Raw genomic sequence first — 25595 nt, 5'->3', positions numbered from 1 at the left:
CAGATTTTGAGAAAGATGACATTTGTAGGATTTCACCTGATGCTAAGGTAGATATAAGGGGAAGGGGCTTCATTTTGAGTTCAAATTTGATGTCTATGATATCTGCTAGAGTGGACACTGACATTTTTGAGATTCCAGATTGTCATGCAATTTGTCTGCTACTGAGGTATGGATTAGCCGTGACGGCAGCTAAAACACCTACTTGGGCATTGTCATTTGTTGCAGGTCGTGGTTGACGTTTCACATGTGGCTGAACACTTCCTGTTTCCTTAAATAACAAAACTATCCAGCGAACGGTCCAGACACTTGGATGATGTTGTCCAGGGTACCGTGCAGCATACATAGCAAACACCCGTTGGGCATTTTGATCACAATAGTAATATACATCAACACGATATCGACCTTTTACGCAATTGGTAATCGGTCCATTTTAACACGGGTAATGTATCACGAAGCAAATACCATCCACACAGGCAGAATGGTACGTGATACCACGCAGTTACACGTTTGTGACTATTACAGCGCCATCTATCGCGAAGTGAAAAAAGTGGTCCAACTGAAACATTCATATTTCTTTAGGTACTACACGAATATGTAATAAAAAATTTCCTATTTAAAAAAACACAGTTGCCATCCATTTGACCTACGGCAGTGCCATCTAGTGGGCCAACCATGGCACCATCTGGTTTCCCCCTTAAAGCTAGAGGAGTTTAGTTCTTTGTAGTTTTTCGTTTGATGCTTATTTCATGAGATATTTGGGCTGGTCACTATCAATGGACCACCCTGTACATATTATTGATCATTCTTTCAGTATGGTAGCACCATTTTGTCACATGTTGTTCTATGTGTTGGAATAGTCTCTTTAACTTGAGTCTTATATCTGCCTTTTGGATGTGATCAGCTCTTGTGTAAACTAATGCCAAACACAAACATCTCATTTCTTCTCCTGGGATTCTTTGTTACTGTTTTTGTGTCAGAGTCCCACTCTCTGCTCCTTAACACTTGTAGTGCTGACTTGGTGCTATAAAATTTTATTACTGATTTAAGCTGGATTCTTTATGGGGTTGTTGTCTCTGGAATGTCTGAACTTAAACTAGAAACAAGTGTTTAAAAACATTAACCTCTTCCACAGATTTTTCTGTATCAAGATTTGGGCTCTTATCAAATGAATCAACCTTTCAAAGAACAAATTTTGCAAACAGATAATTTAGTGTTTCACACAATAAGCAGTTTTCTATAGTAAAATTTCATACAAAAAGTCAGTGTCTGCTAGTATAATGGAGAAACAATCTTGTTTCACCATACAGCCTTTATTTCTTACCACATATTCTTAAGTAGATGTCTCAGACCAGAATAAAGCTGACAAACCACATGTGACTATCAATAAAAAAAAATTATACCTGTGTTCTGTTCTATCTAATGGAAAAATAATAATTCAAATGTAAAAATAAAAAGCAAAGTTTTCATATAATTTCTATCAAATGTAGCCTTGTTCTAATAATATTTTAAAATTAGCTCAGATAAATGTTGAGTAGACTTGATTAGAAGTTCTCATTAATAAATCATGCTTTTGCCAACCACATAATAATAAAAAATATGTATACAATGAGACTGAGACCTATTTTTATTTTTTGTTGTAAAATATGAGCTCAAACATAATGAGGTATCTTGAACAGAATCACATTTTCCACATCATCAGTTTCTGAAAATACTGATCGTGTAAAATCCAACTTATGTTTACTCACATCCATCATTCTGAAATCCCATGGGTCAAGGTAATCAAATGGAATCAGAATTTTCTGACTTCCAAAGATTTTGACTTGGTGCCACATCTATGATTAGCAACAAACATATGATTATATGAGTTATCAAACAAAATTTGTGACTGATTGAAGATTTCTTGGTAGGGAGGATGATATTGCATTGAATGGAGAATCATCAACAGAAATACAGGTAACTTAAAGGCAAACCCCATGAAAATATGTTCAGAATCTTATTGTTGATGTTGTATGTTGATGACTTGGTAGACAGTATTAATAGTAACTTCAGATTTATTGCAGAAGATGTAGTTATCTTAAATGAAGTACTATCTGAAAAAAACTGCACAAATATCATCAGATATTAAGATTTCAATGAGGTGCAAAGATTGGAACTTTGTTTTAAATGTTGAGAAACATAAAATGGCATCCAATGACTAAAATTTCAATGTGTCACAACTGAAACTGACACACACACACACACACACACACACACACACACACACACACACACACACACACACACTACCCATCTTAAAATACTGCTCAAGTGTGTGGGGTTCATACAAAACAGGACTAACACAGCATATTAAATGAATATGAAGAAGGGCTGCACGCATTATCACAGGTTTAACCAACTTACATGAGAGCATCACAGAAATGTTGAAAAACCTAAATCAGCAGAGATTTGAAAACAGATGCCAATTATGCTTTGAAGGTACTTTTCCAGACTTTCAAGAAAGAGTATTAAGTGAACAATCTAGAGATATTCTTCATCCCTCAAAGTATCACTCCTGCAGCGACTGCTAAGACAAGGTTAGGCTAATTACAGCAAGAGCAGGGGCATTTAAGCAGCCATTTCTTCTGCACTACAAATGTGAGTGGAACAGGAAGAAATTCTAACATGTGGTGGCATGCCAACTACCCTCTACAATGCACTTCACAGTGGTTTGCAGAGTTTGTATGTATTTGTACAGCAACCCAACAAGCTCAACTTGAGTACCTCTTATAACTGCTGCTATGTCGAATGAAGGTGACATTCATGTTAATGTTGGTGAAATTTATTACCAATTGAAAAAAAATTGGAATATTAAAAATTTATTGGAATTTGGAGTTGCTGAGGAGAAGGAGTGGGTTTTTAAATTCAAATCAATATCAGAAATCAAATTTCTGAATAAAATATAGGGGCACTGCATTGTTAATTTGATCTCAGAACAAAAGACACAGTGATCCTAGACCCTCGCAAGGTAACATATAAAAATAAACTTAAGTTCTTTTTTTCTGGGCAGCTTCATACAATGTAACAACAAACTTTGCAAAAGCTTAACCACTTGCAAACTATAATATTGTATACTGAGGCAAAAAATCATATTCAGTGCTTACATTCCCAACATGTAGGCTATGTTGTGTAGATGTTCCATACTCAACTGTATTCCAACTGCATTCTCTATGTGGCTGTCATGGCAAATCATTCACTTTAAATCTAACCAGCTAATAACTATGTGTTAACCTAACTGTTTAGGTGACCAATACATGCCTCATAAATTTTAACCATATTTTTCTGTATTTTTGACAGGGTAATCCTATAGCGACGAAAACATTACCACAGCAAGATTGTTTCAGGTGGTAGTTACCTCATCACTTATCTTGAAGGGAGCATTGTCCTCATAATATCCCGTATCTTGAAGTTTTTGATGGGTGAGATCAGCATAATACACGGCTGCACCACAGATACACTGAAATAGTGAAAATATTTAGTTTTTAGTCTTAAAATGGAGATCACACAAAAATTAATCAAATAAAAATCAACACTTAAAATCACAAAGGAAAAGACATTTTTTCTAACAATTCAGCAATGGCTGTATGAACATAAGCAGGCAACATCTCAATCTTGTTGGAGCTCAAACACATTAATCACAACATGAGGAAAAATATAGCATGTCTCTCTTTCATTTTCTTTTTCCTTCTTACATTCCATGCATTCCATGAGTAATTTTTTGAGTGGATATTACAATTTATTAGGTACCTATGGAATAGTTAAGCATTTGTGAAATATAAGCAAGGAATTATTTACATTTATATGAAATTCAACACAAATGCACAACTACTGAAATAGAGACAACCAGAGTAGGAGCTACAACTACACTGCAGAAAAATAAATGTGTACATAATCCAAATGCTGGACCAGGAGAACAAGTAGTGTATGAAAAAGGAAACATAAGTTGGAGTTAAAGTTAGATAATTTTTTCCCCTGTTGTATCCTCTATTCTTCAAATAACACACTTACTGTGAATATATACAATCTAAAAATTCTTATCCAAGCTGTTTTTATGAAAACTTTGTATAGTTTATAGTCTGCTGATACAGTAGTGTAGATAGTTCATGTAGAAACTTTGTACCTAGAATAATATACAAAATTTACAATTCATCGAAACAGCAGCACTTCAGAATTGTTTGTTTTAGTACTGATATCTCTTACTTGAAGGCCCTTATTCCCATCTTTCTAAAGAACATATCATCTTTTCTGAAAACTGTGCAATTCAAACATTGTCTATATTCAAGTTATCAATATCCAAAATGTCAGTTTCTTGAACATTTGGACCTTAGAATGTAATCCTTTCAGAATATAAGTGGTATTGTAGAGTTGTCCTAATTTTTATGATTCCAAAAATGCATAACTTTCCTAGAATAACTTATTAGTTTATGAAATATTTCAGTTTGAAAATTTGAGTTTCCAGAAACCTGGTGGGCATTTGTAGATTCAAGTGCATGCCACTACTTTCACATCATAAAATAGGAATATAATCTGTACTCATTTAACCCTTGAGTGAGTATGCTGCCAATTTTTGTGACATGAGCAGCAGCCACATGGCATACTTTGTACACATGTAAAGTATAGCAGTCTTTACGGTACCAAGGTAAACATGGAAGAGCAGAATCATAGTTTAACCTTAGTTTAATTAAACAATGCTAAAATAAACCAACACAATATGCACTAAAGCACTCTTTAATTAAATAATGATGAAATAAACTTTCATTATATCACTCTGTTGCCACAAACAAGTATTACTACACAGCAATGACTCACTTGAAGCATTTAAAACCACAGCTGCATCACATCCCAGCCAACCACTTATTTGATTACTCATTATATCTCATATACAAGTGCCTAACTGTGAGACTGTGCTGCCAGATCATAATGTCAGGTAATTTCTTGCATAGGTTGTATTTTTTTACCTATATTGCTGTTTATTTTATATTATTGGTGCTCATTTGAACGTATGAGAACACAGTTTATTACTGTCAGTTGAAGCACTAACAAAGAAATAGGTATTGGGTTGCCATTGTGAAACAACAACAGAATGGTGCAAAACAGTTTTATTTGTATTTAATGCCCTTTATACATAGGAACAACTGCTTGGAGGTTAAGGACATCCAATCAAGTGTAAACTAAAGTAATGTATTTATCTCCTGTGAATCCAGTTATTGTCTTTTTATACATTTTATATTAATATCCTAAAAGTTAAAGTTTGGAAGGTAGGAGGCGAGGTATTGGCAGAAGTAAAGCTGTGAGGACGGGCTGTGAGTCGTGCTTGGGTAGCTCAGTTGGTAGAGCACTTGCCCGCGAAAGGCAAAGGTCCCAAGTTCGAGTCTCAGTCCGGCACACAGTTTTAATCTGCCATGAAGTTTCAATTCCCGTATAAATAGAAATTATTTTCACACAGTAGTATCCACAATTTTATCTTTCCTCTGGTTATACTGCACCTAGTTAAACATATTTGCTCTTTTGCTTATTATAATTTTGTGTCCTGACATGAAGAAACTGGCCTGTTAGGAGGGAAAAGTACATCTACGGCAGCAAGCAACACAGCTAGAGTTAGGATAAAAGCATCTTTATTTTTTTAGGCGTTCTATAGCTATTGGCAAGCTGAGTTACAAAGAAGTTGGATATTGTGATTTTAGGGAGCAAGGAATATAAGGCAATGATGGAAAAGATTTGGTAGTTAAGAGTGCCTAATGTAATGAGAGTGGCATAACACTGGACCTTGATTCAGTTTTAGGTGTTGAAATAAATACTAATTAGGTAACTGATGAAATGGCTAGGGCATTGCTTACTGAACTCTTGAATGTTAAAGGTTGAGAAAGTGGTGGTGGTGGTGGTGGTGGTGGTGGTGGTGGTGGTTGTTGTTGTTGTTTTTGTCCTCAGTCCAAAGACTGGTTTGTTGCAGCTCTCCATGCTGCTCTATCCTGTGCAAGCCTCTCCTTCTCTGAGTAACTACTGCAACCTACATCCTTCTGCTTATTGTATTCATCTCTTGCTCTCCCTCTACAATTTTGCCCCCTCCCCGCTTCCCTCCAGTACTAAATTGGTGATCCCTTGATGCTGCAGAATCTGTCCTACCAGCTGATCCCTTTTTCTAGTCAGGTTGTATCACAAATTTCTCTTCTCCCCAATTCTATTCAACACCTCCTCATTAGTTATGTGATTTATCCATCTAATCTTCAGCATTCTTCTGTAGCACCACATTTCAAAAGCTTCTATTCTCTTCTTGTCTAAACTGTTTACCATCCACGTATCACTTCCAAACATGGCTATACGCCACACAAAAACTTTCAGAAAGTCTTCCTGACACTTAAATCTATACCCAATGTTAACAAATTTCTCTTCTTCAAAAAGCTTTTCTTGCCATTGCCGGTCTACATTTAATTTGTATACTCCCCACTTCAACCATCCTCAGTTATTTTGCTCCCCAAATAGCAAAACTCATCTACTACTTTAAAGTGTCTCATACCCTAATCTAGTTTCCTCAGCATCACCTGATTTAATATGACTACATTCCATTACCCTCATTTTGCTTCTTTTGATGAACATCTTATATCCTCCTTTCACGGCACTCTCCATTCCGTTCAACTGTTCTTCCAAGTCCTTTGCTGTCTCTGACAGAATTACAATGTCATTAGCAAACCTTAAAGTTTTTATTTCTTCTCCAAGGACTTTAATCCTCCTCCAAATTTTTGATTGTTTCCTTTACTGCTTGCTCAATACACAGATTGAATAACATCAGGGATAGGCTACAGCCCGGTCTCACTCCCTTCTCAACCACTGCTTCCCTTTCATTCCCCTCAATTCTTATACCTGTCATCTGGTTTCTGTACAAATTGTAAACAGTCTTTTGCTCCCTGTATTTTACCCCTGTCACCTTTAGAATTTGAAAGAGAGTATTCCAGTCAACATTATCATAAACTTCCTCAAAGTGTAAAAATGCTATAAATGTAAGTTTGCCTTGCCTTAACCTATCATCTATGAGAAGTTGTAGGATCAGTGTTGCTTCACATGTTCCTACATTTCTCTGGAAGCCAAACTGATCTTCCTCGAGGTCAGCCTCTAACAGTTTTTCCATTCTTCTGTGAAGGATTCATGTTAGTATTCTGCACCCGTGAATTATTTAACTGATAGTCTGGTAATTTTCAGACCTGTCTGCACCTGCTTTCTTTAGAATTTGAATTATTATATTTTCTTATATTATATTATGAAGGTAATGTTAAGTAATACTTGAGCATTGTATGAATATGTTGATGAAGATCTGAAATGACTAAAGACATTAAAAGTGACATCAGTAGAGTAAATTCGAAATTGAATTCAAACTGAACAAAAATTGTAAGGACCTTAAAAGTGACATAAGAATCTTAAGTGAAAAAATAGACACAAATTGTTCTGAGATTAGTAGTGTAAATGTAAAATTGGACTTCAATAACTTACAGTCAGGTCTGAGTAGTGCTGAATGATAACAAAGAATCAGCAAAAGTTTGCTTGGGAAGTAAATTATGAAATGTGAAAGAAAATTTTAAATTGAAATTAGGAACTTTTAGTACTGATACGATACACAGAAGAAAGGAAGCTGAAAAATATTATAAAGAGCAGATGGAGGTAGTTAATTCTTGTCAGATTAAATCAGAAGTAGTAACTGAGTTATGTTTTGATAATCATAGCAATGAAATGAAATGCCAAGCAGAGCAAATAGGTCTTCTGCTGGCAGTCCATGTCGTTCTTGCATGACATTCCAACATCATGACTCACTGCCTTCTTCAGGTGCTGCTCCTGAGACAGTCTTAGGGAGCACCTGAAGAAGATAGTGAGTCACACTGTCAAAATATCATGTGGTTGTTTGTGTCATGATATTTTGATAGTCTCAGGGAGCACCTGAAGAAGATACTGAGTCAGGTTGTTGAAACATCATGCAAGAACAATGCAAATATCCAGCAGAAGATCCGATTATTCAACATGCCAACATATTTCCAGGGAAGCTTGAAGAACTATATGTGAAAGTAGTTGAAGAAACTACAAATGCAAGGATTATGACAGGTTATAAAACTGTGCCAGAATTCCAGATTATTTTTATGTTGCTACTTGGACAAAATGACACTGTGGCAAAAGGATGTATTTACAGTTGTGGATAGAGGGAAAGGTTTCTTCTCATAGACAAAAGACTGGAACACAAGGGAAAAGAGAACTCAAGTACCTCTCATAGTTAATTCTTCAACCTTCTTTCTCACTTGTTTCCTTTTTTAGTCAGCTTATGTGACATCTCTTTCCCTGCACCCTTCACCTCTCTTCCTATCACCTCAGTACAACCATGTACCTACTATAAGCACTACAACAAGACAAAACTCAGTGCCAGTAACCTTGTGCAAGTGCACTGACAAACTGAGAAGTGCAAGAATGAGTGTGGGTGTGGTGCCCTGGTATTGCACACTTCAACAACCCATGCTACATACTTTTTTTTTTTGGTACCCTCTGTGGGGATCTATCTTATCATTCCATCAGTACAGCCTGGTTCACTTACAGTTAATGTTAATTTTTACTTTTGTATACTGGTTACTGAATTCAGAAATACTTACATCAATGATCTTCATTATGTAGTTGTATGATCCCACTAAGTCAGGCCAAGCTAACTGCCTCCAGAACTCTTTTATCTGTAAAAATTAATAACAGAATATATCTAAAAACAAAGATGATGAGACTTACCAAACAAAAGCGCTGGCAGGTCGATAGACACACAAACAAACACAAAAATACACACAAAATTCAAGCTTTCGCAACAAACAGTTGCTTCGTCAGGAAAGAGGGAAGGAGAGGGAAAGACAAAAGGATGTGGGTTTTAAGGGAGAGGGTAAGGAGTCATTCCAATCCCGGGAGCGGAAAGACTTACCTTAGGGGGAAAAAGGGACAGGTATACACTCGCACACACACACATATCCATCCGCACATACACAGACACAAGCAGACACAAGCAGACATAATAACAGAAGACACACAAACCACAATTTTGTGAAATATTCATATTTATAAATTTTAACTCTTTGAATGAAGACTTACAAAGAACCATTTCTACATATACAAGAAATGTAACTGATATTGATCCTTCGACAATGAAGGAACAACAAAAACTGTTCAATAAGACTATTATAATAATGTGTCACAAGTGAATCTATTCCTTTCTTATACAAGCTGAACCTATAGAATATTACTTATTTCATCCAGATTTTTATTTTAATGTGACACTCACTAACCTGGTAGAAACACGCAGTTGCATCCACAGCTGAGGTACTATGTTTAACAATGAAGTCACCAGTGCAAACTTTATTCAGTTCAGCTGCCTTGTGGATACGATGCATTGCCTATACAACAAAAATGCATGTGAAGCTTAGTTGGCTACACAATTTATATGCAAATATTGAAGTATCAGTCATTTTGAATTTCAGTCAAATTTACCTTGAACTTTGATACATCCAACCATCTGTCAAGTGCTGGTTCAAACCACTCATAGTAACAATTTATAGACAGAGATTTTTGATCAACAGGCGAGAGATGGTCTCGAAAACTGCAAACAAATACAACACAAAATTTAATTAAAATGTAGCTATAATATGTTTATTACAACAAAAGTAATCAATTTTTGACAGTATAATGTAATTGGATAGATAAAAAATCTACTCACCAAGCAGCTGCACAAGGATACATGTATACATAAAAACTTTTTAATATATGTGTGTACTCCTGCTGCTGCTTGGTAGGTAGATTTTTTATCTATCCAATTACATTAGAGTATGGTTATTACACCATGACTGATTTTGTTATAAATGAATATCTTCAGGTGACCCAAAACTCATCAAGTCTTCAAAAGTAATTCTCACAAAGTAGCAGAAATGTGCCTATGTTGTCACTCGAAAATGTCTAACTGCCAGTTGTGATGCTAAAAGGCATGTTGTAGAACACAATGAACATAATGCAACACTTCATTGACTGCCTGGCACAAACATAATCAGCAGTTCCACAGATATTCCAAGTATGAATCAATGTAATGAACAATATACATGGTGAACCAGAACTCCAAAATGACAGACTTTCTGAGGTAGTAGTACAGAACAAAATAAGAAAAAATATCTAATAAACATAGACTATAAAATGTGTATCTTAAGGGTGGTAAGTACTAGTTCATCTTTGCTAATGTGAAGCACATGTCTTCTACTGAAGCTCTTTGCTTTCCATATTTTCAGAGGTGGTGGTATGGACCAAAAAAAGAAACACAGCTTTAAAATGTATGCCTTAAGGTCAGTGAGTGCTTGTTAATCTTTGCTTTTGTGAGATACATCTCTTCTACTGAAAGTGCTTTGCTTTCCATATTTTGAGAGATGGTAGTACAGACCCAAACGAGAATAAATGTCTAGTAAACATGGGCTCTAAAGTGCACACCTTAGAAGCTGTGAGCACTTGTTCATCTTTGAACTGCTCACAGCTCTTAAGGTCTGCATTTTAGAGGTCTTGTTTACTGGACATTTTCTTTACATTTTTTGGTCAGAGCTGCTGACAGTAGAGTCAGTGTGCATGAAGTGTACTTGCTTGTGTGAATGTCTGTGTGTTTTCTTGACTGAAGAAGCACTAACCAAAAGGTATAATGTGTAACAGTCTTTTTGCTGTGCCTATATGCAACTCAATGGGTCATCTTTACAGTGAGTAGCAAACTCTCATTTTCCTAATATTGTTGCACATTTTTCTTTTATTAATCCTCACCAGCTCCTCCCAAAATACGGAAAGCAAAGAGCTTGCAATAGAAGAGATGTTTTTCACAGTATCAAAGATGAGAAAGTTCTTCTGTTTCATCCTGTATATAGTCTAATATAGCCTCTAAGCCATCTTGTCATTGATTTAGTTAAATTGTTCATCTCTTCCACTTCTCAATCACCTTATGTCTTTTCTGGCTTGACAAGTTTTACAGATAATTGTGTACTCCTTATGTCATTCAGACAGCTGATATAAATGAATATCACTACATCTGGAAGTGGTCTTGCCTTTTGCAACTCTAATGAACTGTAATTTATCAGACTTAAATTAACAACCAGATGTTAGAAAACATTTATTTTTATTTTTTTAAATACTGTATATGTCCATCTGTAGACAATAAATATTGTATGGTTGTTGTGCAAATGTAAATGTAAATTTTATCTGATTTCATTACATGGAAAATGGCAGATACAAATATATAAATAAAACAACACACACACACACACACACACACACACACACACACATACACACACAAGATAATACAAAGTGAACCTTAGATAGTAATACAAATTTATATGCATACATGCTTCTGTTATTATAAATTCATAGGCTCTTTTCCATAGGCCTACAGTCTTGTTCTCCCCAAACAGCAAATCCTTTTACACACACTGATTCAGTGAAAGTTGGATATGTTATACATAATGAATATATCAATGGGTAAAAGAGGGTATCTTCAGTTTTGGCTCAAAATGAACATACCAGCAAAATGTTATTGGCCAACATAATTGCTTACAGAGTAAAAATATTGTTTCAGTAGATTTTTAAAATTCTGCTTAAAATTTATTTTCATTTTCTAACATTCTGATGTAAACTCCAATCTACAAATGTGGTTCATTTGCCTTTGTGTGTTAGTCCTTTTCATTCACTTTGTATTAGCTTTTGTGCTATTTCACATGAAGTAGTTATGAAACTCAAAATATGTCTCAAAATCTTAAAGGTTAGCCCTGATATCTGTATATACATAGAAAGAGTATTGTTAGTATGAATGGAACTCAAAAAGTAAGTTACAAACCTCACTCCATGCTAAGACAATTGCGCAACAAGAGTGGCGTATTGTCAGAAGAGAGTACAATTCTGGGCTTCCTGCAGACAAAATTTTGCTGTGGAAAGGTTAACAGATGCAGATATTGGGATGAAATGACATGATGACTGGAAATATATTGCAAAGACGAATTACACAGGACATTGCAAGTCTTGTGGGCAAAACCTCTAAACTGCACACAGATTCACAATGCAATTCTGGCAATATGTGAACCAAATGCAGTATCATGTCCAGCCACAGAGAAACAGTGTCAACAATTTAACTAAGGCCACAGAGACATGGGTTATGCTGACCGGGAAGGAAGGCCATCAGTATTGACTGCAGACATCAATGTCTAGGCAGTTGAGGAACTGATCTACAGTAACTGCAGACTTTCTGATATTGAGGAAACATACACAACTGTGCTCTAATGTATCCATGACCAAGAAGTGGATTTCTATCATTGGGAAACTGAACATTTGACAGAGTATTCTGATCATTGTTTACAGAGGCCTGATGATGATGTTGGAAAGTAGTGTCATATATCTGCTTCACTCTGAAGTGTAGTGTAGCATTCAATAAAAGTTATCTGGCATGCCATAATAATATTTAACTTACTTTTTTAAGTCCCCTCACATTTTAAGCTTTCTGAATAGGTGTTCTTAGTGTGTCTGCGGAGGACTGTGTATTACTATTTATATAGCCCCCTTCTATAAAGAGAAAATTTAATTTAGTTTGCAACTGGTGATACCCCAAAATGTTATTCCATATGTTGCAAGAGAGTGGAAATAGCTGAAGTATGCCGTCCTGACACCTTTTGACAACAAATGTTTGATATAATTCTTAGAGCAAAACAGGCTGTATGGAGTTTCTGTGCAATTTTATAGATGGTCATTAAAATTTAAGTTTTCATCAACAAGAATTCCCAGAAATTTTGTAGATGTTACTCTGCACTCCAAATTCTGTAACAATATTTTGCACAAATTTTTGCTTCTTTGAGTATTATGTGTATTAAGTTTCTTTGGATTATGTTATATACTACAGGGGGAGAGCATTTCTCAACCTTGCAGTGAATTTTTTCTCAAAATGAATTTATATTTTGAGGTAGTTCAGTGCACTTTGTACAACTTTTTCCAGTGAATAAATTTCATCGTCAAAATACAATTCTGTTAGGTCTTCCAGATCCTAAATGGTTCAAATAGCTCTGAGCACTATGGGACTTAACATCTGAGGTCATCAGTCCCCTAGAACTTAGAATTACTTAAACCTAACTAACCTAAGGACATCACACACATCCACGCCCGAGGCAGGATTCGAACCTGTGACCGTAGCGGTCGCGTGGTTCCAGACTGAATTGCCTAGGACCACTCGGCCACTCCGGCTGGCTCTTCCAGATCCTAATCTACCACTTCCACTATCTCTTCATTCAACATAAAAATATTTCAGCCATAAATTCCTTTAGCTGTGGTAATAAGCAGAAGTCAGATGATCTAAAATCTTGTGAACAGTGTTTATGTTCCAACAGTTCACACTCCACAACCCTCATTTTCTCACAACCAAAACAACTTTGTGTGTAACGATAAAAGACAAGTTTTTCTTTCCTTTTTGATTTCAGACTTACTCTGGTGTATTTGTTCAATACAAATTTATTCAGAGCACTGAAGAGCATTGATGTTATTGTTTCACATTTTACAAAGGCAGTCAATGTAAAGAAACCCTTTTCCATCCTAGGAGATACTGGCCATAGCCTTTGCATCAGATGAAATTGTTTTGCCTTTTCTGCAACAAAACCACTAGCAGCCACCCACTGTATGACTACTGTTGCATGCCTGACATGATGTGATGGACCTATGTGACATCTACAGTAACAAATTGACATATAAGATCAAATAAATTCTTTTAAAATAATCCAAAAAATTAACCAGAAAATTAATTTTGAATTTGATATTGGTCAGAATTCAACAAATGATATATCCATCTTGCAGAAATCATAGTTAATTCTTCAGGAATAACTTACAATTCATTTTACTCATCAAGCAGCCTTAGGAGGAAAACAGAAAGTTATGAAAATGTGCAAGGATTTGGATCCAGTGGCTCTTTCTTCTGGCAGAATGGTTGAAGAGAAAGGAAGAGGGATGAAGGGCAAGGACTGGCAAGGTTTAGAAAATGGGGACAGTTGCAGAAAAGTCATTGAAAGCACTTGGTCTGGAAAGACATACCAAACAGGATAAGGAAAGAATGATTGTTGGGAACTGCAACAGACAAGCTTCCTTGCAATCAGCCTTTCCTTCCTGTTTGGTAAGTCTCCCCTGACCTCGGGTCCTGAGCAACTTTTGTGTAACTCTCCCTATTTCCTAAACCTTGCCAGTACTTTTCCTTCATCCCTCTACCTTTCTCTTCAATCCTTCTGCTGTAAGAAAGAGGCACTAACTCTGAAAGATCACACACTTCCATAACTTTTATATCTGTTTCCTCTTGCTGCCGCTTGGTGACTGGGATGCAGAATACTGATAAATGCACTACAGGGAAGGTCAGGTAAGTTTAACAGGTCGAGGAAGTGCAGCTGGTTTAAAGGACACAGTACTGGCAGGTAGATCAGTATCAATAGAAGGCCATGTATAACTGCAACCTGCTGCTTATTGAAACAGTGCTTTATCTCCAACAGTACATAGTCAATTAGGGTTTGACGTTCTAAGTTCTCTCAGAGTTTGCCAATGTAAAATTTGTTGTGTTCATTAGCCAGACAGCTATTAAATTCAATTTAAGCATTAATCAGACTGTGAGAGGATATTAGAAATGTTTCAAGAGCAAACAAGTTGACCAATCTAAAAAGATGCAGAGCTTTGCACTGAGCTGATTCCAATGAGAGTACCCCATGCAAATCACTGTTTTGTGCTGTTTATATTTGTACGTATTCATGAGGGGTGATAAAAAAGTTTCTGTTTGGAGACTGTACAGTCCAGAAATGCTATGCTAATCAGGTAAATTTGCTGTGAGAATTGAGGCAATCACCCCACCGATTCCCTAGGTTGAAGATACTCCTTTGGTAAATCACTGTGTCCTGTTGCATGAGCAATTCCATTCTCATCTGACAGGAATCATACACCAATTCTAAGCCTAATGAAGGCATGCTAACTGCATGGGGAGAGAAGAGGACTATAGCATGGTGCTCAAATGTCTCTGATTTGAGTTGGCATAACTTCTGCATTACAACATTAGCAATTTGGGGACATGCATTATCATTAAGGAGCAGCACCCCTTGTCAATTTTTTCACAGATGACTCCACAACAGTGATTTTCTACAGACATGCCACTCCACACAAATTCTTCATTCTCTGATAGATGTCCGCTGGTGTTTGCCCTTCAGCAGCCAAGAAAAGAATAACAGCACATTGGACCAATTGGGACTCATATGGTTATAATGTCATCATAGTTTATATCTCCACATTTATTGCATGCATGTTGGAGTAGACATGAATGCCACACTAATCCCTTGCATACGTGTTGGTGATTGTACACTCACATCAGAGTGATGCTACATTGCATATACACTGCAGCAATGCCCTCAAATGGAAACTCTTCTTGATCACCCCTTATATTTGTAAAAATCCATTGTATTCATCCATACCATAGTTCCTTATGTTTAGATAGCAACCAACTGTAGCAGTGCACCTTGAAAAGCAGACTAAGAAATAGCACTCAAAATTGCCAGATCAAATAAATCTTCCAGTGATGGCGAGTATGAGTTATTGAGGTAGTGGAATCCGATACAACATTGAATGTATAGAGCTTTCTTGAAATTAGTCTTTCATGACAAGAAATTCTTTCCTACATAGCTGCCATGGTAGCATATATCTGCAGGCAGTTAACTGACAATGCCAGCATGTTTATTTCATTCTTGATTCTTTTGGATAAGTCAATCAAGTTTCCTGATACAGTGTAATATGCAGCCACACTGCATGCAATCCATTTAATGTTCCTTCTGTGATTGCACTGTCATCTAACGTGGCACATTCACAGTTTCCCCATCTTTCTACTCAGCCAATGTGATTAGGTAATGAGGAAGGTGTGAAGTCAGACAAGAGAGCTCCACATGCATGTGATAGCTATGCATGCATGCAGAGTTTTTGGCCATCCCTGGTATACACCACATTGATGGTGTTTGTGTACACCCTCACCAGATACAGTGCAAGCTGTCTGCACGGACATCAAAACAGAAAATGCTAGAAGAGAAAACAAATAACAGAAGTTTAATTAACACTCTTCCACACTAGCTAATGTATGCAACATGTCTGAGGTGCTCCATGGAAAGAAGGTAACTTTGAACATTCCTCCACCTGATGCACCAGACACTGCAGATACAGCCAGGTTGCACCAAGTCCATTTCCTTTTTTCTATTTAGTGTTCACTGAATGAATGTTGCAGTTTTTCTGAATCAGTAAATATTGTCACAAACAAATCCCACGATGGAATGTATGTACAGGCATAGCAGAGTTAGAATTCTGTGATACCTGAGCAATGGCCTATTAAAGTTCATGAGCTGACACCATAGATCAGTCTGACTGCCCTTTTCTGGGCTAAAAATATTCTTGGTGGGTGCACACAATTACCTGAAAAATAAAACACCATAAAAGATAGTAGAGTGAAAGCAAGCAAAGTAAGGTCCGCACGGCTTTCTGGGCGGGAAGGAGCACCGGTCCTCGGCGCGATCTGCCTGACGGATCTGTGTCAGGTCTGGTGAGCTGGCCAGTCTGTGGATGGTTTTTAGGCAGTTTTCCATCTGCCTTGGCAAAAGTGGGCTGGTTCCCCTTATTCCACCTCCACTACACTATGTCGGCAATTGCTGTGCAAACAAGTTCTCCACGTAAGCACACACCACCATTACTCTACCAAGCAAAATATTGGGGTTACACTCATCTGGTGTGAGACATTCCCTCAGGAGTACACCGGGGGTCAAACCTCACAATAACCCTGGGTTCGGTCTGGGGCGGCGGAGGGGTGAAGTGGACTGTGGTAGTCGTCGTGGAGTTGTGGACCACTGCAGCTGCGGCAGGGACGGAGCCTCTCCATCGTTTCTAGGTCCCCGGTTAACATAACATAACATAACATAAGCAAAGTAAACGAGACTTCTCTTTAAGGGATATACTGTTCCATTCTAAGACTGATATTTCCCTATTTATATTGGGCCTTAAAATTGATGTTAATAAATGGCTCACTGAGCATGACACAACAATTCTGTCATTATGTTCATCACCTCTTCTTTAAAAAAAGTGGTTACGTTTCCATAATTTTTGAAATCTTACCATTTGTTCTTGTTTAAATAACAATAGAGAAGAAAGAAGAGAAAGATGTAGGAGCAGAAAGAGGTGGGAAGGAAGGCAAATTAAATGTGAAGAAAGACATGCAACATACAGGTAATAACCGTATTCATATACCTGTGTTAAAAAAATGTTATCCTTCTTTTTTCTTCTTTTTACTTGCCATATAGCAGAAAAGCTGAGTCACAGGTAGGAAAAACAAAAAGACTGTCACACAATAAGTTTTCAGTCAACAAAGCCTTTGTCAAAAACATACAAAACACACACACACACACACACACACACACACACACGCGCAAATGCAACTTACACACATATGACCGCAATCTCTGGCAGCTGAAGCCAGACTATGGACAGCTGCACATGACTGGAGAGGCAACTGGTTGGGTAAGGAAGATAGTAGGGTGGGGAAGGGGGGGGGGGTGATAGCAGGGTAATGGTGGTGGGTGGTAAAGTGCTGCTGCAGGAGGATGCAGGGAAGGATGGAGAGAGGGTAGGGTAGGTGGGAGCTTAGATGGAGAGCAGGGGAGAGGGGGTGTATCGGAAAAATAGAAGTAAAAAGACTGGTTGTGCTGGTGGAACAGAGGGCTGTGTAGTGCTGGAATGGAAGAGGCAGGGCTTAGATAGGTCAGGACAATGGCTAACGAAGGTTGAGGGCAGGAGGGCTACAGGAACACAGAATATATTGCAGGGTGAGTTCCCACCAGCACAATTCAGAAAAGTTGGTGTTGGTGGGAACAATACAGATGGCACAGATTGTGAAGCAGTCATTGACAGAAAAACATTGTGTTGGGTGGCGTGCTCAACAACAGGGTGGTCCAGTTGTCTTTTGGTCACAGTTTATCAGTGACCATTCATGCAGACAGATGGCTTGTTGGTTGTCACGCCCAAATAGAATGCAGTACAGTGGTTACAGCTTAGCTTGTGTATCATATGACTGGCTTCACAGGTAGTCCTGCCTTCGATGGGATAGGTGATGTTTGTGACCAGACTGGAGTAGGTGATGGTGGGAGGATGCATGGAACAGGTCTTGCATCTAGGTCTCTTACAGGGATATGAGCCACGAGACAAGTGTTTGGGAGCAGGGGCTGTTTAGGGCTTGACAACAATATTGTATACGTTCAGTGGGTGGTGGAATACCTCAGGGGAGGGGGGAGGGGAGGAGGGGGAGGAGAGGATATTGGGTGGGAATTTCAGGGCACAATGAGAGGTAGTCAAAACGCTGGCAGAGAATGTAATTCAGTTGCTCCAGTCCTGGGTGGTACTGAGTCATGAGGGAAATGCTTCTCTGCGGCCGGGCGGTCGAACTTTGGGAGGTGTTGTGTGACTGGAGAGGTAAGGCATGGGAGATCTGTTTTTGTACAAGGTTGGGGGGGGGGGGGGGTAATGACATTCTGTAATGGCCTCACTGAGACACTCGGTGTATTTTGAGAGGGACCACTCATCAGTGCTGATGCTACCTGTGAAACCACTCATGATCTAAAAGCTAAGCTGCAACCACTGTGCTGCATTCTATATGGACATGGCAACCAACAAGCTACCTGTCTGCATCGGTAATATTTTTCAGAAGCAGTCATCACCACTTCCCAGATCTCTGATCAGATTTTTGACCCAGCGAAGCCCAGGACTCCAACCAAGACACTGCCTAGTGTGCATGTGACCTAGCTGGACACCAACCATTGGCAATGTTATTTCTAAATGAAAGCTTATAAAACTAAAGAGACACCTGCAAACAAAACATCCAGTCTATGTAAGAAAATCCATTGAATTTTCTAAGTGACATGGGCAACAACTAAAAACAAATGTCAGAGTCCTCAAAAAACAGGTATCAGTTCAAAAGAAAGCCCTAAGAGCATCCCTAAAGGTATTCTACCTTAATTTCAAAATCCAAAGGGACCAAACATTATCAGTGAGAAATTAATTCTTCCCAGTGCCATCAAAATGTATGAAATCATGCATCGAGAAAGATTTGGTGAGAATCTGAACTCAATACCAGTCTCAGAGGAAAAATTAATTACTATCGTATCCTTGTGACATCCCAAACTTCATGTTGCAACTTGGTGACAGTGTGGCAGTCATACCACAGAATGATGTGGACAGTGGCATGCTAGTATTAGTGCATGAGTGCAAATTTTACCATTACGCCAACCTTGAGCAACAATGCAGTGCCCATGAAAAGTGAAAACCAGTATGGGCCAGACCTTCATGGCTCATGAACATTTACATTGATTGCAGATCCTGTCAGCTGTGGACTACATGGGTCAAGTAGAATGTGAGCTCCACAGCGATATGTTTGTGATTTGATCAGGTGCTGATCGTTCACTTCATCCTGTGATGTCCATGGATTAAATGACACCCTGTGAAATGTGAGGCAATTTGTGCATTTCACAGGCACACACCCTTTGTCTCTTCCAGGCATGAGAAGTGTGCATTCTTTGGGATCAATGGTCGAGCTATTAACTATCATCAGACAACCGCGGCATGTGAACATTTCAGACAGTACCTTCACAAGTTTTCTGGTGTACCAATCATTGTCAATAAATGTATTATTAGCTAATCACATATTTGATCAATTACTGTCAATTCTGGGTTCACTTCTGCCCACTTAGTGTGTGGGTGCAGCAGTAAAATCTGGGTCACAGCATGATGGGTTTGAAAGCAGTAAAAACCACCCATTTCCCATTTCACTGGTGACCAGTGTGATCTGTAGGCAAAACACATGCTGATGGACTTGATGATCAGAAGCAATGTGGAATCTTGAATGGACTCCCAGACAAAAGTTTCTGTGCTTGCCTGTAATGGTGCAAACATGTGGTTTGAAAGTTGAATATTTATTCTTTTCATGTTCATGTTTTATTCTTGTGTGTCATGTTACCCTTAGTGTGTGTTTTCCCCAGCATATGAGAACTTAGTTATTCCACCATGACAACTAAGGAGGAATTCCAAAAGGCTAGAGAAGAGCTGTCGACATGTAATCGGCTCTTGGAGAGAGAGCTACAGACATGGCCCACACACACAGACCCAGCTCGCTTGGAGCCAGCTCATGAAAATTAGTTCCCAATCCCAGTTCCTTCCACAAGATTTGGCACAATGTTTTGACAGGCACACATCACCCATTTCTCCCAGAGAAATTCTGGTGCACTGCATTCGACTGTGTCTAGGGGCTATCAAACCCCACTGTAAGTCCACTGTGATGATTGTGGCTGAACATTTTGTCTGGCCAGGACTCAAGAAAGATTATTGGCAATGGGCACACACCTGCACTATGTGTTAGTGAGCCAGAGCTGAGACATACCTATGCACCCATCATTGCCTTCCCTGATGTGATATACCACTTCGAATATGCCCACGTGAACATTGTGGGCTCTCTTCCTCTGTTCCAAGGCAATCAGTACCTACTGACAATGGTGAACTGTTTCACACGCTGGCTAGAGGCAATGACAATAGCACCGAGACTGTCACCACTGCCTTCCTTGACATGTGGGTCGTATATTTCAGCTGCCCCAGTCACCCAACAACAGATCTTGGTTGCCAGTTTGACAGCATGCTGTTTATGCAGGTCACCCAAAAGTGTGGTGTGTGGCTACATCGAATGACTACCTACCACAAAGCGGCTAACAACATGGTTGAGCAGCTCCACTGGAGGCTGAAAGTGTCCCTGACATGTTATGACATCACTTGGATGGAGGCACTTGTGCTTATACTCCTCGCTCTGCAAGTAACACCGAAGTATGAGATGAGTGTTTCGCCTGTGGACATCATCTACAGTCAGTCTCTTGCCATTTCTGGTGAATTCATGGAGGTATATGATGCCTTGGCCCCACCACAGGCAGAATGTCCATGCAGTCACATGGACAGGCTCAGACGGTATGCAGTGATGTATCACAGCACCCCCGCAGAGTATTTGATCACACCAATTTACAGTGTTTGCACTGACTGCAGATTCTGTCAGCCACAGACAATGTGTGTTGAGTAGGGTCCATGCTCTCCACTGACGCGTTTGCGAATTTGAACAGTTGCTGATCATTTGCTCCGTCTTATTGTGTCCGCAAATCAAACGGCATCCCATGAAACAAGAAGTAATTTGTGCATTCGGCTGGAAAGACTTCATTTGTCTCTCTGCATCAGCAAGACTAGACTGCATGCTCAACCACTGAAGAAAGTGCATCACTGATCACTGACCGTGATCACTAGTCGAACTATTTACCGTGGTCCATGCAACTGCAGCATGTACACACTTCAGACAGTACCTCTCCAAGTTTTTTAGTGTACCAACCATTGTCAATAAATGTATTATTATGTAATCATGTGTTTGATCAATTACCATTGCCTGAGCCTATAGCCTGAACTTAGTGAATGTGTATAGCCGTGGAAGCTGGCTCACTACATGACCGACTTGAAAATGAAAAAAAATCACTTGTTTTCCGTTTCAGCATTACTAATATCAGAAATCTTTTCCAGCTTCATGTTTTTGTATGCTATTGCTAAGAAAATGAAATGCATGAGGACTGTCTACTTTGTAAATATTTGGAAGGAAAGACTACAGGTGAAGATAGTTTCTTTCTTGGAAATTCCTTTTTTGGCTGGTTACAGTCTGTCATGGACAAACTGAGTTTGTAGATGTACCAATGGGACATCAGCATTTATTGGAACTAAGAAGGTGTTCATGGCAAGAGTGTATGGTGTTTCTCCACCTGTAAAATTCACACACTGCATGATATACAGGGAGGCACTGGCTTCTAAAGTAGTGCAACAGGAAAATAAAGTGCTGAACAGTGCCGTCAGTGCTGTAAATTTTGTGAAAGTACAATCTTTAAACAGTAGTCTATTTCCCATTCTTTGTGAGGAAATGGATTCTACTCATGATCTGCTTCTATTGCACCTGGAGTTATATTGCCTGTGTTGTTGTAAAGTCCTTTGTGGCATTGTGGAGCTGAAAGATGAACTTCCAATTGAACGGTAGTCCTACACTCATAGTGTCCAGACAAAAATGGCTTCTAATATTATGCCACTTGGCCAACATTGTTGAGAAACTGAATACTCTTAATGTATGTCTTCAAGGGTGAAATAGTGATATTATGTTTTTAAGTCAGAATGTACTTGTGTTTAAGAGAAAACTTGGACTTTGGAAAACCCATATGCAAAACAGTAACTGCCAGGTGTTTTCTTTTCTGAATGATTTCGTGAAGGAAAATAGATGGATGTACATAAGATTAATAGAATCAGCATAGTACATCTCAAAAACATTCATCAACAATTCCAGACATCCATCTGAGTGTGACTGGAGCCCCAGTCCATTTGACAAGATCATAACAAACTACTTGTCAATAGTAGAATAGAAGGAGCTAAGAAAATTCTCAAGTGATAGAACACTTTGAAATGCATTTAAATCAAACTCTCTCAAAAGTTTTTGGGTGCGGACTAGAAATGAATATCCCAATTCAGCAAGAACAGCAGTGGACCTGTTATTACCCTTCACATCAATTTACATGCCAGTCAACACTTTCTTCAGTGGCATTAATCAAGATGAAACATTGGTCTTGACAGCAGCTGGAAGGGGATATGCAAGTTGCTATTTCAAAGATCCAGCCAACACTGGATCTGATTTCTTCACAAATTTAAGCACGCACATCACACTAGATGTGTAAATATCAGAAAATTTCCAAATTTTGAATAATGTGCATTTTTACTCTTGCTTATTTCGTTTTTGGATGATCAGATTGGATATAACAGTTTTTAAATTGACATTTAAATGTCAACTATTGTCCTATCATCATTGGTATGTTTTGATCTTTCAAATATTAAAACATTACAAATGAATTAAAAGCAATACAGATGGAGGCAATTAAACTTTAACTAAATAACTAAGTTGTGAACTAATTTTTAATGAAATATGTATGTAGTGAAATACACATACTTGCTCAGTTCCAGTGACTGCACACATAGCCATGGTTATTTACAAACTAGTTGTAATTGTTAACTTTCACCACCTTTGAACAGTACAAATGTAGGATGCTTTAAAAAATGTTGAACTCTCATGTGATCAAAAATAATTATTACTGTTATTGTTGTAATTGATAGTTGCAATAACTAGACAGATGTAAATAGACACTGTGGGTAATTTTTGCAATAGGTATGATGACTAGTGAGGAAGGAAGAAAAATAGGTGGATGTCAAATAATTTGTTTCAGAAGTGGGCTTGACAAAAATCTTTTGAGAACCTCTGGTCTTAGACACTGACTGGATGTTGACCAGTCATCAAACAAGGACACTGAGTTGGACAATGGTCAGAGACTTTATCATCAACCACGAGGCCTCCTTTTCTCCCAGAAGGTGATATTATTTTCTGTTTCATGTTAGAAATGTGAAGCGTTTATTTGTGTGTTTACCAATAAAAGGGTTTCTTTTATTGTAATCTGCAGACCAACTTTATTACATGCTGTTCTTGCCACCTCATAAGAACCAAGATATAAAAGTGGTAATGACAAATGGTCTTATGAGTGTCACTTTTCTTTCATTGACACTATTCTCATCTCCTTTACCACCATGGTCCCTCTGGCACTGGAACTATTGCTCCTGTAGCTTTTCCCTTTACTGGGACTGCAGTTGCAGCAACTAACCCAGGGCACCGCTCATTTCACTCACAATCCTCGGACTCTGATGCTCACTCTAGCTCTCATGCATCCTCACACTCTGATACCCTCTCCAGTTCTGGTGCATCTTCTGGCTCTGCCATCCTCTCCAGCCCTACTACCACCTGAAGCTCTGCCACCTCCTTTGAGCACTGGTTCCCCTGGCTCTGGTGCCACCCCCTTCAGTGCCTCCCTCTCTGGCACCCCTCACTCTGGTGTCTTCTGATCCAGCGCCTCCCGCTGCAATGCCTCCTGCTGTGGTGCCTCCAGCTCCACTCCTGTGTTGCTTACTTTTGCACTGCCCGTGCCCTTGCCAAGGACCTCAGCACCTCTACAGGCTGTAGCACCATCAGAACCCTCATTTCCACCAGCCTGCAAGCCACTATTGCACTAGACGCTCTCCTCCATTGGTCACCCCCTTGAACTTCTTGTGTCTCCCATCCTCTTTGCAATGCCTTCTCCATCTGAAGGAAGCATCACACTGCTCTCAGCTGCCTCTGCTGATCCTGGTCTGTCACGTCTCCTGTCGTTTCACCTTCCTTTCCTCTCTGTCACTGATGCTTCACACCCACCTCTGGTGCTGTCCTTCCCCTCCTGGGTCTCCTCCCTTCTCAATGTGGATCTTAGCCATATCACATTTTCACCTTCTCTGACAGGCACCTCCATAGCAAACATCCCGCAGTCTGTGGGAACCAGCATGGTGCTGCCCCAACCTGGTCACCATCAGTCCCCAGCTGTTTTCCATCATGGTCAGCAGATGTGGCCTCGTGGACTTCGCTACACCTCCTGTTTAATGGTATTGGAAATTTTTTCACAAGCTTGGCCAGGTGTCGGCACCTTTGGCAGCCTGGTTGTACTTACTTGATGATATTCTTGCACATCTGTTGTTTTTCCAGGTCTACTCCCCACCTTGCCAACCTACACATCTGCCAGGGGGCTGCCTCCACTGGCTGCTGCCAATGCTGCTTAGATCTTCTGCCGGAAGGCCACAACCGTGGCTGGTCTTCCTTCTGAAGGTGATTCATTGCATGGGGCTACTCTGACCCCTTGGGATGAGATATCTGATGACCTCCAGGGCCATTTGGCTTGCACTGTCATGTCTGGAACTGAGTTCCACTGTGCTCTCTTCAGCTGTTACTGCATGTCTGACCCCATGGGCACCCTTGCGTCAAGACGGCCACCACTGGTTTCAGCACCTATCATCTGCCAACGTCCTACTGCTATCCTTCTTGCCAGCCTGCACTGGCAGCACATTGTACACCCTGCAGCCATCACAACAGGCACCTGCCATACCCACGCTGCAGCCTTATGCATGGTTCTGCTGTTGCCTCTGCGCTGGGATCCCAGTCTCACCTCTCTTTGTGTTTGAAACTGCTCCACCCTTTACCAACTCTGCAATCATATTCAGGATGGGTCTTTAGTTTCCCACTTTACATTTCATGCCTAATCAATGCACTTGATTTCTACAATGTCTTTTCTTCAGATGTTTCACTTCATTTCTTTTTGTTGTGCATAATCAACAATGCAGCCTCCAATGGCTTCTTCTCTTTGTCATGTACTCAACACAGCCTCTTCTCTGCCTTTTGAGCTTCTTACATGTTTGTGCCCATTTTCCCCTTTTCAGTGGCCTGCATCACAGTCACTGGCGAGGGCCTCTGTCACCATCCTCCTGCACATCTCCTCCTTCCCTGTGGCCATCTGCACCCCAATGGCTTCACCATGTCTATTAAGGGGGGAGGG

The 25595-nt window shown here is 39.3% G+C and overlaps 1 protein-coding gene across 1 annotated transcript in view; it reads right to left on the bottom strand.

Moving 5' to 3' along the window:
• Positions 1-25595, bottom strand: part of LOC126176419 (BAI1-associated protein 3) — a 394605-nt gene that overhangs the window by 127976 nt on the left and 241034 nt on the right. The window contains exons 14-17 of the mRNA XM_049923576.1: positions 9532-9640; positions 9330-9437; positions 8658-8732; positions 3392-3493 (exon numbers count right to left, since the gene is read on the bottom strand). Coding sequence (XP_049779533.1) covers positions 3392-3493; positions 8658-8732; positions 9330-9437; positions 9532-9640 — 394 coding nt within the window. The remainder of the gene's footprint in view (positions 1-3391; positions 3494-8657; positions 8733-9329; positions 9438-9531; positions 9641-25595) is intronic.

The sequence above is a fragment of the Schistocerca cancellata genome, chromosome 3, assembly GCF_023864275.1.
Source record: "Schistocerca cancellata isolate TAMUIC-IGC-003103 chromosome 3, iqSchCanc2.1, whole genome shotgun sequence".
Lineage (NCBI taxonomy): Eukaryota > Metazoa > Arthropoda > Insecta > Orthoptera > Acrididae > Schistocerca > Schistocerca cancellata.
Note: the sequence above shows the minus strand (reverse complement) of the source record. Positions and strands in the feature narration are given on the sequence as shown.